Here is a 19,263-nt window from a genome sequence, read left to right on the forward strand (position 1 = left end):
TCCGATTCAACTAAAGTTGGAGAAACTGACACCCGCCAGTCATCTTTGAGCAACGGGGTTACTCGTAGCGATGAAACCAGTCTCTCGTAAGCGTACGAGTAATGTCGGTCCGAGCCGCTTCGATCCAACAATACCGCGGAATCAAGAAAAGACTAAGGAGGGCAGCAAAACGCACATCACCGCCCACAAAAACTTTTGTGTTCTACTCGAGAAGACATCTACGCATGAACCTAGCTCATGATGCCACTGTTGGGGAACGTCGCATGGGAAACAAAAAATTTCCTACGCGCACGAAGACCTATCATGGTGATGTCCATCTACGAGAGGGGATGTGTGATCTACGTACCCTTGTAGATCGTACAGCAGAAGCGTTAGTGAACACGGTTGATGTAGTGGAACGTCCTCACGTCCCTCGATCCGCCCCGCGAACCGTCCCGCGATCAGTCCCACGATCTAGTGCCGAACGGACGCACCTCCGCGTTCAGCACACGTACAGCTCGACGATGATCTCGGCCTTCTTGATCCAGCAAGAGAGACGGAGAGGTAGAAGAGTTCTCCGACAGCGTGACGGTGCTCTGGAGGTTGGTGATGATCTCGTCTCAGCAGGGCTCCACCCGAGCTCCGCAGAAACGCGATCTAGAGGTAAAACCGTGGAGATATGTGGTCGGGCTGCCGTGGCAAAGTTGTCTCAAATCAGCCCTAAAACCCCACTATATATAGGAGGGAGAGGGGGGAGCCTTGCCTTGGGGTCCAAGAACCACCAAGGGGTCGGCCGAGCCAAGGGGGGAAGGTCTCCCCCCCCAAACCGAGTCCTACTTGGTTTGGAAGGTGGAGTCCTTCTTCCCTTTCCCACCTCCTCCTTTTTTTCCTTTTCTCTTTGATTTTCTTCCCAATGCGCATAGGCCCCTTTTGGGCTGTCCCACCAGCCCACTAAGGGCTGGTGCAGCACCCCCAATACCTATGGGCTTCCCCGGGGTGGGTGCCCCCCCGGTGAACTCCCGGAACCCATTCGTCATTCCCGGTACATTCCCGGTAACTCCGAAAACCTTCCGGTAATCAAATGAGGTCATCCTATATATCAATCTTCGTTTCTGGACCATTCCGGAAACCCTCGTGACGTCCGTGATCTCATCCGGGACTCCGAACAACATTCGGTAACCAACCATATAACTCAAATACGCATAAAACAACGTCGAACCTTAAGTGTGCAGACCCTGCGGGTTCGAGAACTATGTAGACATGACCCGAGAGACTCCTCGGTCAATATCCAATAGCGGGAACTGGATGCCCTTATTGGATCCTACATATTCTACGAAGATCTTATCGTTTGAACCTCAGTGCCAAGGATTCATATAATCCCGTATGTCATTCCCTTTGTCCTTCGGTATGTTACTTGCTCGAGATTCGATCGTCAGTATCCGTATACCTATTTCAATCTCGTTTACCGGCAAGTCTCTTTACTCCTTCCGTAATACAAGATCCCGCAACTTACACTAAGTCACATTGCTTGCAAGGCTTGTGTGTGATGCTGTATTACCGAGTGGGCCCCGAGATACCTCTCCGTCACATGGAGTGACAAATCCCAGTCTTGATCCATACTAACTCAACGAACACCTTCGGGGATACCTGTAGAGCATCTTTATAGTCACCCAGTTACGTTGCGACGTTTGATACACACAAAGTATTCCTCCGGTGTTAGTGAGTTATATGATCTCATGGTCATAGGAACAAATACTTGACACGCAGAAAACAGTAGCAATAAAATGACACGATCAACATGCTACATCTATTAGTTTGGGTCTAGTCCATCACGTGATTCTCCTAATGACGTGATCCAGTTATCAAGCAACAACACCTTGTTCATAATTAGAAGACACAGACTATCGTTGATCAACTGGCTAGCCACCTAGAGGCTTGCTAGGGACAGTGTTTTGTCTATGTATCCACACATGTATATAAGTATTAATTCAATACAATTATAGCATGGATAATAAACGATTATCTTGATACAGGAATTATAATAATAACTATATTTATTATTGCCTCTAGGGCATAATTCCAACACCACCTACCCGGGAGAGAACGAAAGAGGCCCAAGGGTGGCACACCAGCCCCTGGTGGGCTGGTGGCCAGCCCGAGGAGGCCTATTTGGTCGAAATAGGAGAAGGAAAGGAGAGGTGGGCCAAACCGAATTGGGGAAGGGACTCCTCCTTCCAAATCATATTGGAGGAGGACTCCTCCTCCTCTCTTGCGCCGACCAAACCCTAGGGACTTGTCCCTAGGGCGCCACCCCTCCCTCCCACCTATATATAGTGGAGGCGAGAGAGGCTTTTGGCACCTCAAGCCAAGGCACAAACCCTCTCTCCCTCCACCACTTCGTGACACCCCATAGCTAGTTCGTCACGGTACGTCGAAGCCCTACCGGAGTAGCTCCACCATCATCGCCGCCACGCCATCATGCTGCCGGAGAATTCAGCTACATCTTCGTCTATCTTGCTGGATCAAGAAGGCGGAGATCGTCATCGAGCTGCACGTGTGCTGAACGCGGAGGTGCCATCCGTTCGGCGCTAGATCAGGACGGAACTCATGGGACAACTTACGATTTGGATCGCGAGATGTTCGACTATATCAACCGTGTTTCTTAATGCTTCCCGCTTAGCAATCTACAAGGGTATGTGGATCCAATCTCCCCTCTCGTAGATGATCTTGCGTGTGCGTAGGTTTTTTTTTGGTTTCCCATGCAATGTTCCCCAACAGTTTTTCGGTCCTCCGTCATTGATTGAACATTATGATTGACTCTACTTGTTGGCCATTCAAAGAATCCCCAATCCCCTTCGCAATGAAAGCATCTTCATCAAAGTAATGATATATTATGCTACTTCATCGAAAGCTAAATCTGCCAACAAAAATTTCAAATATGTCTAAGCAAATAAATTACGTCTATAGCATGTATAGGTTGGGTCAAATAAATGCAAGAGAATAAGCCAAAAATTATACATATCTCATATTTGTTTACACTCGTGATCAAACTTGTGTGTACTGGAGAGGGGCATGAAAGTTTTGAAGGAAGAGATGAAAAGACTTAATGACTATGGAGGTAAGAGGAGAAGGCATGAAATGTTTATGGAGGGAGTCAGACCATTGGGCATGGTTTGGGTTGGGCTAGACTATATGCACTAAACGGGAAAAGATGAGCGAGAAGAGGTGGAAGTATGAATCATACCATACAGAAAGGACATGTTTGGTTCTCCACGATCTTTTTGCGTTCAACTAGAGCGTGGTCCAATGGAGCATGGGGTAATGCATGATCTCGTCCATGTTTTACATCATGTTTTCTTGTCGAGAAAACCCAGTCTGCTCCAGGGGCAGAGCCAAAATTTTTGGGCATTGGGTTCATCCATGACTACATTTTGTATAGCATTATTTTGGTTTGCCAAAGTATGTATCAACTCTCAATTTTTTTCCTTATTTTTGGATTCTTATGACTCGTCATGGCCTCGAAAAGTTAAGCCTTGATGCAACAAGTATCTCATCAAATCAATGAAAGCACTAAGCTGTATTCGATTTTTCTTTTTTGTAAGATCAGATTGCTTATCAAGAGCAACCTGAATTGATTACACTATATTCATCAAAGCATCTTATCTTTTCACCATTACATTATCAAAGCTAATAACATTACCCTTACCCTGATGAGTATATAGTGTGTTTTTCTTGTTTCGACTGTTCCAGCCGTTAATTGCAAATGCACGAGTCCAAGATTGTCCCTCATTGTAATTTTTGAAAAGGTAGCAAAATAAGGCCTTCTGCACTTTATCAATATACTCAACTTAAGGACCATACTCATCAACGATCTGGATTAAATCTTCGTTGAGTTAACTTCTGTATGAATAGTAGGCTTCGGGAGACTTAATTGCAGTGACATTTTATGTACTTTGCCTACGTCTAATGGGTGTCCTTGATGTGCTTGTATCATTATCTTGTGACCGAGTACACTTTGAAAAATACCGCTCCATAGACTAGATCAATCAAAGTTCATGAAAAACTTATTTTGGATGACTTGGCAAAATAACCATTATTTTTGTGGGCTATTAAGCTAGATAGAACATAGACAAAGAGAGAGAAGATGCGGCAATATAATATAATTACCTCAAGTTTGATGTCGATCTGCGACTGTATGCTTGCCGCGGGCATGCAGCGGCGGCTGAGACGGCAAGCAACATGAACAAACACGCGATTTCGGAGTCGGAGAAACGAAGAGACGATTGATGGAAAAAAAGACATACAATAGATGTGGCGTGCCGTGTGCTGCATGTTTGGATGACTCACAGATTCACAGTTTAGGCATGTGATGGATTAGTGGGCTGTTGCCTTTGGGCCCTTTGTTCCCCCCCGAGGTGTATTTGTTGGGGTCAACCAAGAAATTTTACTCGGCCCACATGAGGTAAATTCGTACTTATACGCACGTACTAGAAAAAATCCATTGGGTTCACTTGAACCCAATAGCTCTACGTTGGCTCCGCCGCTGGTCGGCTCCCTTCACCATAGTGTAAATTACACTGTAACAAGCCCACATATGAGGAAATGATCGATTGGACCGTTCCTTCAAAGTCTGACTAATGGGTGTTTTGAGCTTCATGCCATGCAGACCTAGGCATGCGTGCAAGCATCAAAACAAGCCAATTTGCCTCCCGAGACTGCATAAGGAGAATACAGACATCCAAACACGTCCAAAGTGTTGTGTGTGAAGAAATTCTACCCTCACATCTTCTTGAATAGTGGGAACGCTACACCCAAACTCTGATGATGGTGACAAATGATGTACACGTGTTGCGCAAAATGTTGTGAGAGTAGTTTTTTAAATAACCTTCACAAGAAGTAACTCCTAACTAGTGACTACCGCATTTCCACGTTCCAAGCAGGGCCTAAATAGTTTTGTACTTGAAAATCCCTTTTTTTGCGCGACATCCTTGACTTAAAAAGGGTTCCTAGTTAGGGGTAAATTAATCTCAACTCGTTGAGACTTAGCTCGTTAAACATGTGCTCATTAAGATTCAACACATGAAACTCGTTAAGCTTAAGAAACAAAAGAAAGAAAAAAAAACTCTGCTCAACTCAGTTCATTTGAAGCTCATTAAGCTTACGAGCGCTTGTTAACTTGCATTACCCTCTTTTGGTTTAGCTACAAGGTGTTGCGGTCTATGTTATGGGAGTGTGTCTGTGCTTTTTATGAAGGAAAGGTGACCATGAAAGGAGGTATGATAGTTTCAACATCTTATAAACCGGAATTAGTCAATTATATTAAATAGATGGGTTGACGTGCCTTGACGTGATGTTATTTAAGATCAAAATATGTGTTGTGTTGTATTAACAAGGTACATGTAAAAATCATTAGCAGTTTATTCAGCACATTAATTTTAACAAGCTAAAACCAGTGATTAACTTTTGTTCATCAAAACACTAACTATAATTGAAAAAATTAAGCTATCAAACAGTTATTAAACTATTCTCTGCGTCTAGCCATAGTACTGGCATCGCATGACTTTCCTTTTATTTTTTGGCAGTTTACTTGTGTTTGCTTCGGTGTTAATTGTATGCATAATTAGAATTAGGGGTTGGACTGTGCATTTTTATTGTGCTTGATTCTTCATTTGACAATTTTTTTGTAAAATTAGATGATGCGTCCACGCGTTGCAGCGAGAAACTTGCTAAAAACATGAAAGTTGCTAAAAAAAATCTACAACTTATGGAAAGCGAATGTAGGCTTACAAATGAAAATGAGATATAAAGAGCATATAAAAAGGAAAAAAATACAGTAAAAAAATGTCATTTTTAATAAAAATGTGAATGTGAACTAAATATGTATGATACATGCAACCAACACTTATATTGTCAATATAAAATCTAATGCAAAAAGTAACTTAAGAGTAACATGTATGAAGTAATGATGTGATGCTTGCATGCATAGAGTAATAAAAATACAATTTAATTTTTGACTTACATACATGAATTTCTCATGTGACATATTTGCATGTCTAGAAAAAATTATTAATGGATTATAGCTATTTAGAAATAGAAGATAATAAAATAAAGGGAAAAATCTATAATAAAGCGTGCGCATGCGAGTCATCCCGTGCGGCGGGTTCTGACCCTCCATCGTGTCGCGCACAGTGAACCGTATAATATACAGAGTAGAAGCCATGGCTGGCTACAGCTGACCCTACAATACTTTCTAGCATGCTACAATTCTAAACTGATCACGTCCTATGCTACAATGCGCTAGCATTATGATGCACTACTAGTATAACATCACCGATGTAGAATCCGGCAATTACGCTGCATCGACAAGTACTTCGTAATGTAATATGTCAACTAAACATGCTTAAACATTCGGAAAGCATGTATTACATAATCCAATGAGTCTTTTCATGCGGTTAATTTCATCTCCTTATCATGCATGCATGCAATAAAGTCATTAAAATTCTCTCTATTACCTTGAAATTTAAAAAGTTTTATCTCCAAAACTGTTAATTTGATTGACGATCCGTTTTCACCGTTGGCTTTGTCGCGACGAGATATTTAAAACTAGACCCCATTTCGACATGTTTCAAGATTTTTTTCTCCATCTATAATTGCCACATTTTTAGACTTACTTGTCGTATTATTAACCACTTACTTGCCCAAAAAAATAACTTAATTGCCATTTTTTTCTCAATGTAAACCTTGTGCCGCATGTATCCATATTTCAGCACACAGCAACGTGGGCTAAAAGGATATGCAAATGATATCACAAACATATGCATTGCATGCAAAGCGTCACACGAAAAATTCGTAAAAAAAGTGTCACACACAAAACATGTGTTGACAGACCTTATTCACTAGCTAAATGCAGCTGGTTAGTACTAGTACTACTACTAGTAGTTTAAAATTGCATAGTTGCTAATTTTACAAAAACTTAGTTGTCAAGATGTTAGTTTTACTATGCCGAGTTTTCATATTTACAAATGATGACCAAAAATGATTTTTTTGGTCACCGGTTTTAAATATGTTGAGTTGTCATATTTTTACGTGTAATCGCCTAAAAAAGGTTGTTTGTGCTTGCCATTTTAATTATGTCGAGATGTCATATTTATGCGCAATTTCCAAAAATTTGACGATTAAGTTATTTTTATCAGACAAATAAGTGCATCAAATATGGTAGGTACGAGCAAAAAAAAAAGTTATCGAAACATGTCGACATGAGATCTAGTTTTGATATGGAAATTAAGCAGTTGTATTCTGGTAACAAAGTACTTGAAATATGATGAGTAGCTACTTGTAATTTGACAAGTACACATTTTATACAGGACAAGAAGTCAACTCATCCATGTAGCTAGAGCTAGGCCATGTGTAAATATTGGCTAAGCTACTAAAATTTAGTAGTACTAGCTAACGCTGCCACAAATGCTCGTGTTGTTTGTCTTTTGCAACGCCTTGAGGTCATGGACTCCTTTTTGATAATGCCTTGCATGCTGTGCTGTCAGACCATCCGTAAAGATTGACATGCATGCAGTAAAGTAGACCGTAATAAAATACAACCTCTGCTAGCACTTCACACCTAGGGAGTAGAGTAGTCATGGGGCTCGCGTTAAAACGAAGCAATTTTGTGGGCTAGTAGCAGCCGCCGCACGGGAAATCATATATGCGACCCCGCTAGGTAGTAGGGTTCTAAAATAAACTCGTCTTTCTTCTTCTCGAGGATACGAGTTTTCAGTTAAACCTTTTTTCTTAGAGCTACCATGCTGGGCCTGTAGAGCAGCGGCGCTCGAGAATGGGAGACAAATCTGAGGTCCAAATCTTAGCCCATCTTCGTCCCGCGTTCTCCGCGCAAGCCCACCAGTAAAACCCTAAACCCTAGTGGTCGGTTCTGGATCCTCCTCGCCTCCTCTCTTCTTCACCCTTCTCCTCTCCTCTCTAAAATCCGCCTCTCCCTTCCCCCATTCCCTTTCCTCCTCCCCAAGAAACAACCAGAGCTCGCACTTCATCTCACCTCGGCGCCTCGCCCCCCTAGCCTCCACGCGCCTCGGTCACCGCGCCATCTCGCTGCATTCGCCATGTACCGTGCGGCCGCCAGCCTCGCCTCCAAGGCTCGGTGAGTGTTCCCGTTCGCGCCGCCCAGCGCCGCGATCTGAATCTCTTGTGACCTTCTGCCGTGTGGCTGCTAACCCGCGTACGTGGTTGTTCGTGCAGGCAAGCCGGGAGCAGCGCTCGCCAGGTGAGAGGATTCGCCCCGCTCGAATTGCTTTTTGCGGTCGCCTAGCGTTCTACTAGTACTCCGGTTTGGTAGTTCTAGGTCGAGTAGCGTCGGTGGGCGCGGTTTTAAGTGGAGACCCGGTGGCGTTATTTTGTGGATTTGGTAGCGCGTGCGAGAGCGAGACCCTGTGGTGTTCTGTGCGGGGTTCAGTTGAATCTACGCAAGCTTGAATTGCTTGGGATCCAGCGGATTTTGTTGTGAACTTCGCATGCTACTAGAGATCGATAACAAGTAATGGCTTCTTATTGGTAATCTGCCGGATTCTATTGTTTGGCAGTCAAAGATCTACTGCTTCCTCCTGATGATTTGCTGGTGATTTGGTCTGTGTAGCTAGTTTAGCCGCAAGGCCTCTAGTTGGTGTAATGTGGGTATGTTCACGGTGCAATTTAGAACTTAAGTCTGCACCCCCCGACCCCCACCACCACCACACACACACACACACACACACCCAGCGAACGGCTTACACGATCAAGATCTGCTGCCATTAGATTCAAGAAATGTCATGCCTTTTGGAAAATTGCTATTCCTCAAAACACTAAAAGTGCCACCCTGGCAAATCGCAAATGCCACCCTTCGGGCATCTTCAATGGTTGTAAGATAGTTGTTGGTAGATTTTGACACATGATTTTTGATGATGTGTCATGCAATAAATGAGGAAAGAGAGCAAGGTTGTAGGCTGGCCATAGTGGGGAGTATTATATAGTAGTATCATGCATATGATACTACCTCCATAATGCATAGTATCATAAACTACTATCATATATGACCTCATTTATTGGCATGCATGACACATAGTAGCATAGCATTTAACATGTTACGGTATCTACCTATGTTATTCTAACCCTCTCTCTCTTCTTTAATTGTGTGTCACATCAGCATGTTTGCTAGTCCTTAGGCTGGTTGTAATGGAGAGTATCATATACTAGTATCATGCATATGATACTAGTGTATGATACTACATCCGTAATGCATAGTATCATGTGCTAGTATCATAGAACAGTTTATTTATTGCCATGCATGACACATAGTAGCACAGCATTTAATATGATACAGTATCATAATATGATACTCAACCCTCTCTTTCCTCATTTAATTTCATGCCACCTCATCAAATATGCCTAGTTGGCATACATGATACTACTTATGATACTCCCATTACGACCAGCCTAAGTTACTCCCACTATGGCCAGCTGTATGTAAATTAACCAACACCCTTGCACAAGCTTCAATGTAGAATGAGAGAGCACCTTATTTATTATCTCACATCTTATTGTGCAAACTAGATACAACCTATTGGAGTAGTTGTATGTTAAGGTGTTGGTTGATGACATGACATATTTTACCAACAAGCTAACCAACAAGCTGTTGGAGATGCCCTTAGTGAGTGGTCCCCAGCTAGAGGGGTCCCACTATCTCAATTGGGCGTTTCTTGACTTGATGCGTTGTATGTGATGCTGCAGGTTGGAAGCAGGCTTGCCTGGAGCAGGAACTATGCCGCCAAGGACATCAGGTTTGGTGTTGAGGCCCGTGCTTCGATGTTGAGGGGTGTTGAGGAGTTGGCAGATGCCGTGAAAGTCACCATGGGTCCCAAGGTATAACTATATTCTAAGTTTCTACACAGATATTTTGTTTGTGAATAAGCTTATATATGCATTTAAGGGACAACAACTGTTGGATCATCTTTTTTCTCTCTCTTTCTGATAAGAACTGTCATAGCTCAGATTCTTACTTGTTGAATTCTACAGGGGCGCACTGTGATCATTGAGCAGAGCTTTGGTGCACCCAAAGTCACGAAGGATGGTGTGACTGTTGCCAAGAGCATTGAATTTAAGGATAGAGTCAAGAACGTTGGTGCAAGCCTTGTAAAACAGGTTGCTAATGCAACAAATGATTCTGCTGGAGATGGTACGTCATATTTATGTCCTGCTGGATTGTCACGTGCAACAAATATTGAATCTGTTTTGAGAAATGTTCCTTCCAGGCCTCTCTGTTCAAGTGTTCAATATATCATAATCTTATTTTTGCTGTACTGTTCCTTCTTTCCTGGAGCATGAAGAAGTGCTTTACTTTAAGTGTAATTGCAATTTGATCAGTAGCACAAAACAAATCTGATATGTCGGTGCTTACGTTCTATTAGATTGTCAACAATTGTAAATATTGTGTTGTTTATAGGTTCTTATTGCCTATATCATTTTTCTTCTGTTTGAACTTCTAAACTATAGTTGGTCAAACCATGTTGTGCTTATTATGATCTGAAATTTCAGGTACCACTTGCGCTACTGTTTTGACAAAAGCAATATTTACTGAGGGTTGCAAGTCTGTAGCCGCTGGAATGAACGCAATGGATCTAAGGCGTGGAATTTCAATGGCGGTCGATGATGTTGTGACAAACCTAAAGGGCATGGCTAGAATGATCAGCACTTCAGAGGAAATAGCGCAGGTAACATCTGAACTGATTACTACAAATTTCTTACTCTCTTCTTTGTTTCTAACTAATTACTAATTTTGTTTTTCTTCTCTTACAAAGGTGGGTACAATATCAGCAAATGGCGAAAGGGAAATTGGTGAGCTGATTGCGAAGGCTATGGAGAAGGTTGGGAAAGAAGGTGTAATCACCATTGCGGTAAGATTTTATGAGTTCAGAGTGCCAAAACTATGTTCACAGTAATGCAGCCTGGCCTATGATTTTTCTTCCATTTTCTTCTCCATCAATTAGCACAACAGCTTGTCAGTTTCTTGGTCCATGGCATACAAGTGCTAACAACCTCACCCAGTAATTATTTGAGTGCAAATACTCAATAGCTTTTTTTGATACCGATCATCTTGATCTATATTAAAGCCGAGTGCAGAAGATAATTGTAGGCATCATTCTACATTTAGAAGTATGTTATACTTCTAGGAGTTGCACCCAATAAAATCTTCAGTCTAGAACTAAAAACTACCTTTTCCTTATTCTTCTATTTGTAAGAAATAGCTAAATGAAGCAGACCAGTGGATGCATCATCACTGCTCAATGTGTGTACTTAAGAGGGAAATATAGAGCTGGTATAAAAATATACGTTTTGTGCAGCATTTTGTGTTTTTAGTTTGAACTTGTGTCATCTTAACTCAGTGATCAGAAGAAAACGTTAGCATATTGACTAGTCATTTTTTTCTGTGGGGAAGTCTCAGTCCCAATCTGTATAACAAAATATGTTTGTAGTACATGTTTTGTACCATTCTGGAAGTGAAATTTCAAGGGCTATGACGATTAGACTTTCTGGATGCTTCGCTGTTGATTGCCATCAGTGTTAAACCTGGACTAACATTTTCTTCTCAAAATGCTATGATTCTTATTTGATTGTAATGTCCTGGCTTAATTGTTCACATGCAGGATGGTAACACCCTTTATAACGAGCTTGAAGTTGTGGAAGGCATGAAGCTCGACAGAGGTTACATCTCTCCTTACTTTGTTACCAACCAGAAGACCCAGAAATGTGTAAGTACTATTTTGTTTATGTTGCTGCTAGTTGCTTGTTAGTCTAAAATTTGGTTGTTGTTTATCATAGTAATTGCAGTTATAATTGTTTACATTCCTTTTTTTATCCTGCAGGAATTGGAAGACCCCTTGATCTTGATCCATGACAAGAAGGTTTCGAACATGCATGCAGTAGTTAAAGTGTTAGAGATGGCTCTGAAGGTGCTTTTTTGTTCTAATCTTGAAACCTTGGCCAAGATTGGTTGTCATAGTTGTCTTCACCGCTGTAGTGACTAATGTTTTGCCTCGCTTGAACAGAAGCAAAAGCCTCTGCTGATTGTTGCGGAAGATCTAGAAAGCGAGGCATTGGGCACTCTGATTCTTAACAAGCTCCGTGCAGGCATTAAGGTTAGCAAATTCAATCTGTTTTTCATCCTGACTTCTGTATGGCCTGTTGTCCTTATTCAATGTGGAATTCAGGTCTGTGCTGTTAAAGCTCCTGGTTTTGGGGAGAACAGGAAGGCAAATTTACAGGACCTTGCTATTCTTACTGGGGGAGAAGTAAGTTTGGAAGCTACGGAATATTTTGAGGTTTTTGTGCGAATTAGATATGTTGTTGAAATCATCTTCTCTCATTATTCAGGTCATAACTGAAGAGCTTGGTATGAACCTTGAGAACTTCGACCCTCAGATGTTAGGTACATGCAAAAAGGTAAGATCCCTAGAAGTGTGACCATTCTTTTATGTATCTTTGGAGGTTGTTAACCAAAATGTAATGCCCTGTCCTTGCAAAGCTCAATATAATTCTTGCCATTCATCCTTTGATAGTATTTGTCAAATTATGTTTTCATTAATGACCTTCCATTTCAGGTGACTGTTTCTAAGGATGACACGGTTATTCTTGATGGAGCTGGAGACAAGAAGAACATTGAAGAGAGAGCAGAGCAGGTTCGTGCAATATCATTTTAATGTGCTGTAACTTGTGAATTGCTTTGTATCTCATATATAAATCATGGCAACTTACATGAATATTGTGTTACAGATTAGATCTGCAATTGAGCAAAGCACTTCTGATTATGACAAGGAAAAGCTGCAGGAGCGGTTGGCAAAGCTTTCTGGAGGTGTTGCCGTTCTGAAGGTGAGGTTCATGTTCCTTATGCAAAATGCTGAGAGAACTATAGCTCCTTTTTTCTTTGCTATTTTACAGTTACATTACCTATCTTGTCTTAGCATAGCCGGTCCCAAGCCCGGGTAAAGGAGGAGGGTTGTGATAGGCGTGGCGAGCCAACGTGAAAAACACAGCCACTCTTATGGAGATGAAACCCAAAGGAAACTCGTTGGGGCGTAACCCTCTTAGCGACGCGCCACATCGGAACCCGGGTGTGGTGTCAAATGGGCAAGGGCCGGGCCGGGCCGTCACCCCTTTGGTGGCGCGCCGTATCTTGATCTGGATACGGTGACAAGTGAGCAATGGTTGGGTCGTCACATCCTTAGTGGCGCGCTGCACCGACGCCCCGGTGTAGTGAAAAATGAGCAAGGGTCTTCGCATTTGACTCGACGAGTGCGGAGAGTAAGGAAGTTAGCCGAGCCTAGGAGGATACGCTTAGGTAGCTGGAACGTAGGGTCCCTGACGGGTAAATTACGAGAGCTAGTTGATACGGTGGTGAGGAGGTTGATGTCCTATGTGTCCAAGAGACCAAATGGAAGGGACAAAAGGCGAAGGAGGTGGAGGATACCGGCTTCAAGTTGTGGTACACGGGGACAACTTCAAACAAGAATGGAGTAGGCATCTTGGTCAACAAGAGCCTTAGGGATGGAGTTGTGGACGTTAAGAGGCAAGGGGACCGGATGATCCTTGTCAAGCTAGTAGTTGGGGACTTGGTCCTCAATGTTATCAGCGCGTATGCCCCGCAAGTAGGCCACAATGAGAGCACCAAGAGGGAGTTCTGGGAAGGCCTGGAGGACTTGGTTAGGAGGGTACCTATTGGTGAGAAGCTCTTCATAGGAGGAGACCTCAATGGCCATGTGGGTACATCTAACACAGGTTTTGAAAGGGTGCATGGGGGCTTTGGCTATGGCATCAGGAACCAAGAAGGAGAAGATGTCCTGAGCTTTGCTCTAGCCTACGACATGGTTGTAGCTAACACCCTCTTTAGAAAGAGAGAATCCCATCTAGTGACGTTCAGTAGTGGTCTACACTCTAGCCAGATTGATTTTGTCCTCTCAAGAAGAGAAGACAGACGCGCTTGCATTGATTGTAAAGCGATACCTGGAGAGAGTGGAGAGAGTGTTGTCCCTCAACATAAGCTTGTGGTTGCTGACTTCCGCTTTAGGATTCGTGTCCAACGGGATAAGCGTGCCAAAGTCGCTAGAACGAAGTGGTGGAAGCTCAAGGGGGAGGCATCCCAGGCTTTCAGGGAGAGGGTCATTAAGGAGGGCCCTTGGGAGGAAGGGGGCTATGCAAACTTGATGTGGACGAGTATGGCGACCTTCTTGCGGAAGGTTGCTGTAGAGGAGTTTGGGGTGACCAAGGGAAGTAGAAGGGAAGCTAAGGACACCTGGTGGTGGAACGATGAGGTCCAGAAGGTTATTAGGGAGAAGAAGGACTGTTTCAGATGCCTATATCTGGACAGGAGTGCAGCTAACATGGAGAAGTATAAGGTGGCGAAGAAGGCAGCAAAGCGGGCGGTGAGTGAAGCGAGAGGTCGGGCGTATGAGGATCTCTACCAACGTTTAAACACTAAGGAAGGTGAAAGGGACATCTATAAGATGGCCAAGATTAGGGAGAGGAAGACGAGGGATGTCGGCGAAGTCAAATGCATCAAGGATGGAGATGATCAGCTTCTTGTGAAGGATGAGGCGATCAAGCGTAGATGGCGGGAGTACTTTGACAACCTTTATAATGGAGAGGTTGATAGCTCTACCATTGAGCTAGACGACTCCTTTGATGATACCAGCATGTGCTTTGTGCGACGTATCCAGGAGTGTGGGGTTAAGGAGGCGTTAAAAAGGATGAAAGTAGGCAAAGCGATGGGTCCTGATGGTATCCGAGGTGTGGAGAGGCCTTGGAGACATAGCGATAGTATGGCTAACTAAGCTTTTCAACCTCATTTTTCGGTCAAACAAGATACCCGAAGAATGGAGGCGGAGTATTTTAGTACCAATCTTTAAGAACAAGGGGGATGTTCAAAGTTGTACTAATTACCGCGGAATCAAGCTGACGAGCCATACTATGAAGCTATGGGAGAGAGTCATTGAACACCGCTTAAGAAGGTTAACAAGCGTGACCAAAAACCAATTTGGTTTCATGCCTGGGAGGTCTACCATGGAAGCCATCTTCTTGGTACGACAGCTGATGGAGAGATACAGGGAGCAAAAGAAGGACCTTCATATGGTGTTCATTGATTTGGAGAAGGCCTATGGTAAGATACCTCGGAATGTCATGTGGTGGGCCTTGGAGAAACACAAAGTCCCAATAAAGTACATTACCCTCATCAAGGATATGTATGATAATGTTGTGACAAGTGTTCGAACAAGTGATGGTGACACCGATGACTTTCCGATTAGAATAGGGCTACATCAAGGGTCAGCTTTGAGCCCTTATCTTTTTGATTTGGTGATGGATGAGGTCACAAGGAGATATCCCATGGTGTATGCCCTTTGCGGATGATGTGGTGCTAGTCGATGATAGCCGAACGGGGGTTAATAGAAAGTTAGAGTTATGGAGGCGGACTCTAGAATCGGAAGGTTTTAGGCTTAGTAGAACTAAAACTGAATACATGAGGTGCGGTTTTAGTGCTACTAGGCACGAGGATGGAGAGGTTAGCCTTGGTGGGCAGGTGGTACCGGAGAGAGACATGTTTCGATATTTGGGGTCCATGTTGCAGAAGGATGGCGATATCGATGAAGACGTGGGCCACCGAATCAAGGCTGGGTGGATGAAGTGGCGCCAAGCTTCTGGCGTACTCTGTGACAACAGAGTGCCACAAAAGCTAAAAGGCAGGTTTTATAGGACAGCTATCGGACCTGCGATGTTGTATGGCGCGGAGTGTTGGCCAACCAAGAGACGACATATCCAACAGCTAGGTGTAGCAGAGATGCGCATGTTGAGATGGATATGTGGCCACACAAGGAAGGATCGGGTACGGAATGACGATATACGAGAGAGACTTGGGGTAGCACCGATTGAAGAGAAGCTGGTCCATCATCGTCTCAGATGGTTTGGACATATTCAACGGAGGCCATCGGAAGCGCCGGTGCATAGCGGACGGATAAAGCGTGCTGAGAATGTTAAGAGGGGTCGTGGTAGACCAAACTTGACATGAGAGGAGTCCGTTAAGAGAGACCTGAAGGTTTGGAATATCGACAAAGACTTAGCCATGGACAGGGGTGCGTGGAAGTTAGCTATCCACGTTCCAGAGCCATGACTTGGTTTCGAGATCTTATGGGTTTCAACTCTAGCCTACCCCAACTTGTTTGGGACTGAAAGGCTTGGTTGTTGTTATTACCTATCTTGATAAATATGGTAAAAGCATCAATGTTATCTCAGACTAGCATTTCACAGCAACATATTGACTGAAAATGAGTGTGAGACTGTTTGTTATTAAGAGTTGTCTAGGCGACATATAAATATAACTATATTGTCCATTAATTTATTTATATCCTGTGACTTGCCTCTCTACTTGTGGTCACTATTGTATTGCTGATGGACTGTTAATCCACTACGTACTACTGTAGTTATTTAAGCACAAGTTTGGTGAATCCAATTGATCTGAGCCATCCAACCACCTATAATCCAATGTCCTATATCCAATGTTTCACGCTACTCCAAAGATGTATCCATCACATCATCAGTAATTTGGAAATATTTTAATTGAATTAACTGTACTTTGGAAACAGCATTAATTGCAGTAAACACAATTAGCCTTGGAATCAACATTTATTGCAGTTCGTCTCGGAAATAATAGTACCTTCATGCTACATCTTTTCTGTTGTTATAACAACTTCATGCATGTGGCTTCCTGAAGTTGTGGCCGTATGTTTTGATCCTTGTATGACCTATCCCTACAGATTGGAGGAGCCAGTGAGGCTGAAGTTAGCGAGAAGAAGGACAGAGTTACAGATGCACTTAATGCCACTAAAGCTGCTGTTGAAGAGGGTATCGTGCCAGGTACTGCACTGTGTAAATTTTGAATTGTTTTTGGTGTTCATTTTCCTTGTAAATTGATATCCTGCTTTTAATGTTCATTATTACTCCTATCCAGTTTGTCTGATTATGCTTTACTGTCCTGAGAACATGATTCATCTTTGATGTTCATTACTCCTATCCAGTTTGCCTTATTATGCATTACTGTCCTGACAAGATGGTTCATCTTCAATATGCAGGGGGTGGTGTTGCCCTTCTATATGCATCAAAGGCTCTGGATAAATTGGAGACTGCAAACTTTGACCAGAAGATCGGCGTACAAATCATTCAGAATGCTTTGAAGGTTTGGGAGAAAATAATTATCTGTTTTTTGTCTTGATTTCTTTTCCCTGTGCTGATTTCTGAAATATATCGCAGACACCAGTGTACACTATCGCTTCCAATGCAGGCGTAGAAGGGGCAGTTGTTGTTGGCAAGCTTTTGGAGCAAGATAACACTGATCTTGGATATGATGCAGCTAAAGGTCTGATGTCCTCAACCATTTGCTTGATCTTGTCCTATTTTAACAAACCTGAGTCATATTACTGATGCTGTAATCATCTCTGTATCTAGGTGAATATGTTGACATGGTGAAGGTTGGTATCATTGACCCACTAAAGGTGATCAGAACTGCCTTGGTGGATGCTGCTAGGTACTTACTGGCTATAACCTTCTTGTGCTCATGATAGTTTTCTTGTCGATGAACAAAGATCGGATGTCAATAAAACTTAGTATATCTGATGACCATCAGCACTAACCTTTTACCTTGTTAACTTGCAGTGTGTCATCTCTGATGACCACAACAGAGGCCATCATCGTAGAGATTCCTAAAGAGGAGAAAGAGGCACCTGGAATGGGCGGCATGGGTGGAATGGATTACTAATCCATGAATATGCACGATATATGAAGCAAACTGGGACATATTAATTAGGGATTTTTTGAGGTGTAGTCCCATCTTTGATGTAATTTTATTGTCGATGGGGTGACAGTTTTGGTCGTGCGGGCGATGTTCCAAACGGAACTAGTGTTGGGATGAGTGTTGGGATGAATAAACGATAGTTCTGGAGAGCTGAAACCTGGATCGGAACTGTTTAATGACACCTTCTGAAGGCCTAGTGATGAATTTCGCAGATGCTCTTCACTTAATTATTTCTATGTTAGACAGTGTTTAACAACTACTCCGCGTTTCAGACTTTTAGGCCCTGTTTGTGAATCACCTTCATATCTTTGATTGGATTTGAATCACACTTTGGTGGAAAAGCTGATTCGTGGTGTTATAATTCATTGTTTGTTTCAGCTTTGATAGGATTCAAATTATTTGCTTCGTGAAACGGACCCTTTTGTGGCTGATGCATCCAACTGACAGGCTGCTTGGCTGCATTTTCCAAATATAAGTTTTTTTTGGAGATTTCACCACTCAGATCTTTGATTGGATTTGAATCACACTTACTTTAGTGGCAAAGCTGATTATACTCCCTCCATTCCTAAATACAAGTCTTTAAAGAGGTTTCATTACTGGACTACATACGGATGTATATAGATATACTTAAAGTGTAGATTCATTCATTTTGTTTAGTATGTGGACTATTAGTGAAATATCTTAAAAGACTTATATTTAAGAACGGAGGGAGTATAATTCATTTTTTGTTTCAGCTTTGATAGGATTCTTGCTTCGTGAAACGGACATTCTCTTGTGGCTGATGCATCCAACTGGCCGGCTGCTTGGCTGCATTTTCCCCAATAAAAACCCATGTACTCCCTCCACTTTTAAATATCATTTTAGAGATTCCATTACATACTACTTTCTCTGTTTCAAATTAAGTGTCGTCGATCTAGTATAAAATTTATTTTTATTTATTATTAAATCTGTGACACTTATTTTAAGATTGAGGAAGTACATTCGCAACAGTGCATTTTAAAGTATGTCTATATATATTTATAGTCCCTAATGCATTTTTAAAGATATATGTATATATTCATATGTAGTCCCTAATGAAATTTAAACTTGTACTCCTTTCGTTCTTAAATATAAGGTGTATTAGTTTTTCAAAAAGTCAACGGTTGTCTATGTTTGACCAACATTATAGCAAAATATATAAATACTTACAATACCGAATACATATAATATAAAAATATATTTCAAGATGAATCAAGTGATAATGATTTTATATTCTAGATATTATTATTTTTATCAATAAACTTGATTAAAGTTTGAGAACTTTGATTTTTAAAAAAGTAATACACCTTATAATTAAGAACGGAGGGAGTATTTAGGAACTGAAGAAATAAAATTCCTGGTCCTCTTAGGAGCCCTAGTTCATGGTGACGTAG

At 42.3% G+C, this 19,263-nt stretch overlaps 1 protein-coding gene across 1 annotated transcript; it reads left to right on the forward strand.

The window, feature by feature from the left end:
• The first annotated feature begins 7,918 nt into the window (after positions 1–7,918).
• Positions 7,919–18,192, forward strand: LOC123430302 (chaperonin CPN60-1, mitochondrial). The gene is made up of 18 exons (XM_045114176.1): positions 7,919–8,128; positions 8,227–8,251; positions 9,751–9,882; positions 10,036–10,195; positions 10,555–10,730; positions 10,818–10,913; positions 11,664–11,768; positions 11,883–11,969; positions 12,066–12,155; positions 12,228–12,308; positions 12,391–12,459; positions 12,618–12,695; positions 12,790–12,885; positions 16,818–16,917; positions 17,133–17,236; positions 17,311–17,416; positions 17,506–17,584; positions 17,713–18,192. The coding sequence occupies exons 1-18, from the start codon at positions 8,091–8,093 to the stop codon at positions 17,813–17,815; spliced, it is 1,725 nt and encodes a 574-aa protein (XP_044970111.1). The 5' UTR covers positions 7,919–8,090; the 3' UTR covers positions 17,816–18,192.
• The last annotated feature ends 1,071 nt before the right edge of the window (positions 18,193–19,263 follow it).

This window comes from Hordeum vulgare, chromosome 1H (assembly GCF_904849725.1).
Source record: "Hordeum vulgare subsp. vulgare chromosome 1H, MorexV3_pseudomolecules_assembly, whole genome shotgun sequence".
NCBI lineage: Eukaryota > Viridiplantae > Streptophyta > Magnoliopsida > Poales > Poaceae > Hordeum > Hordeum vulgare.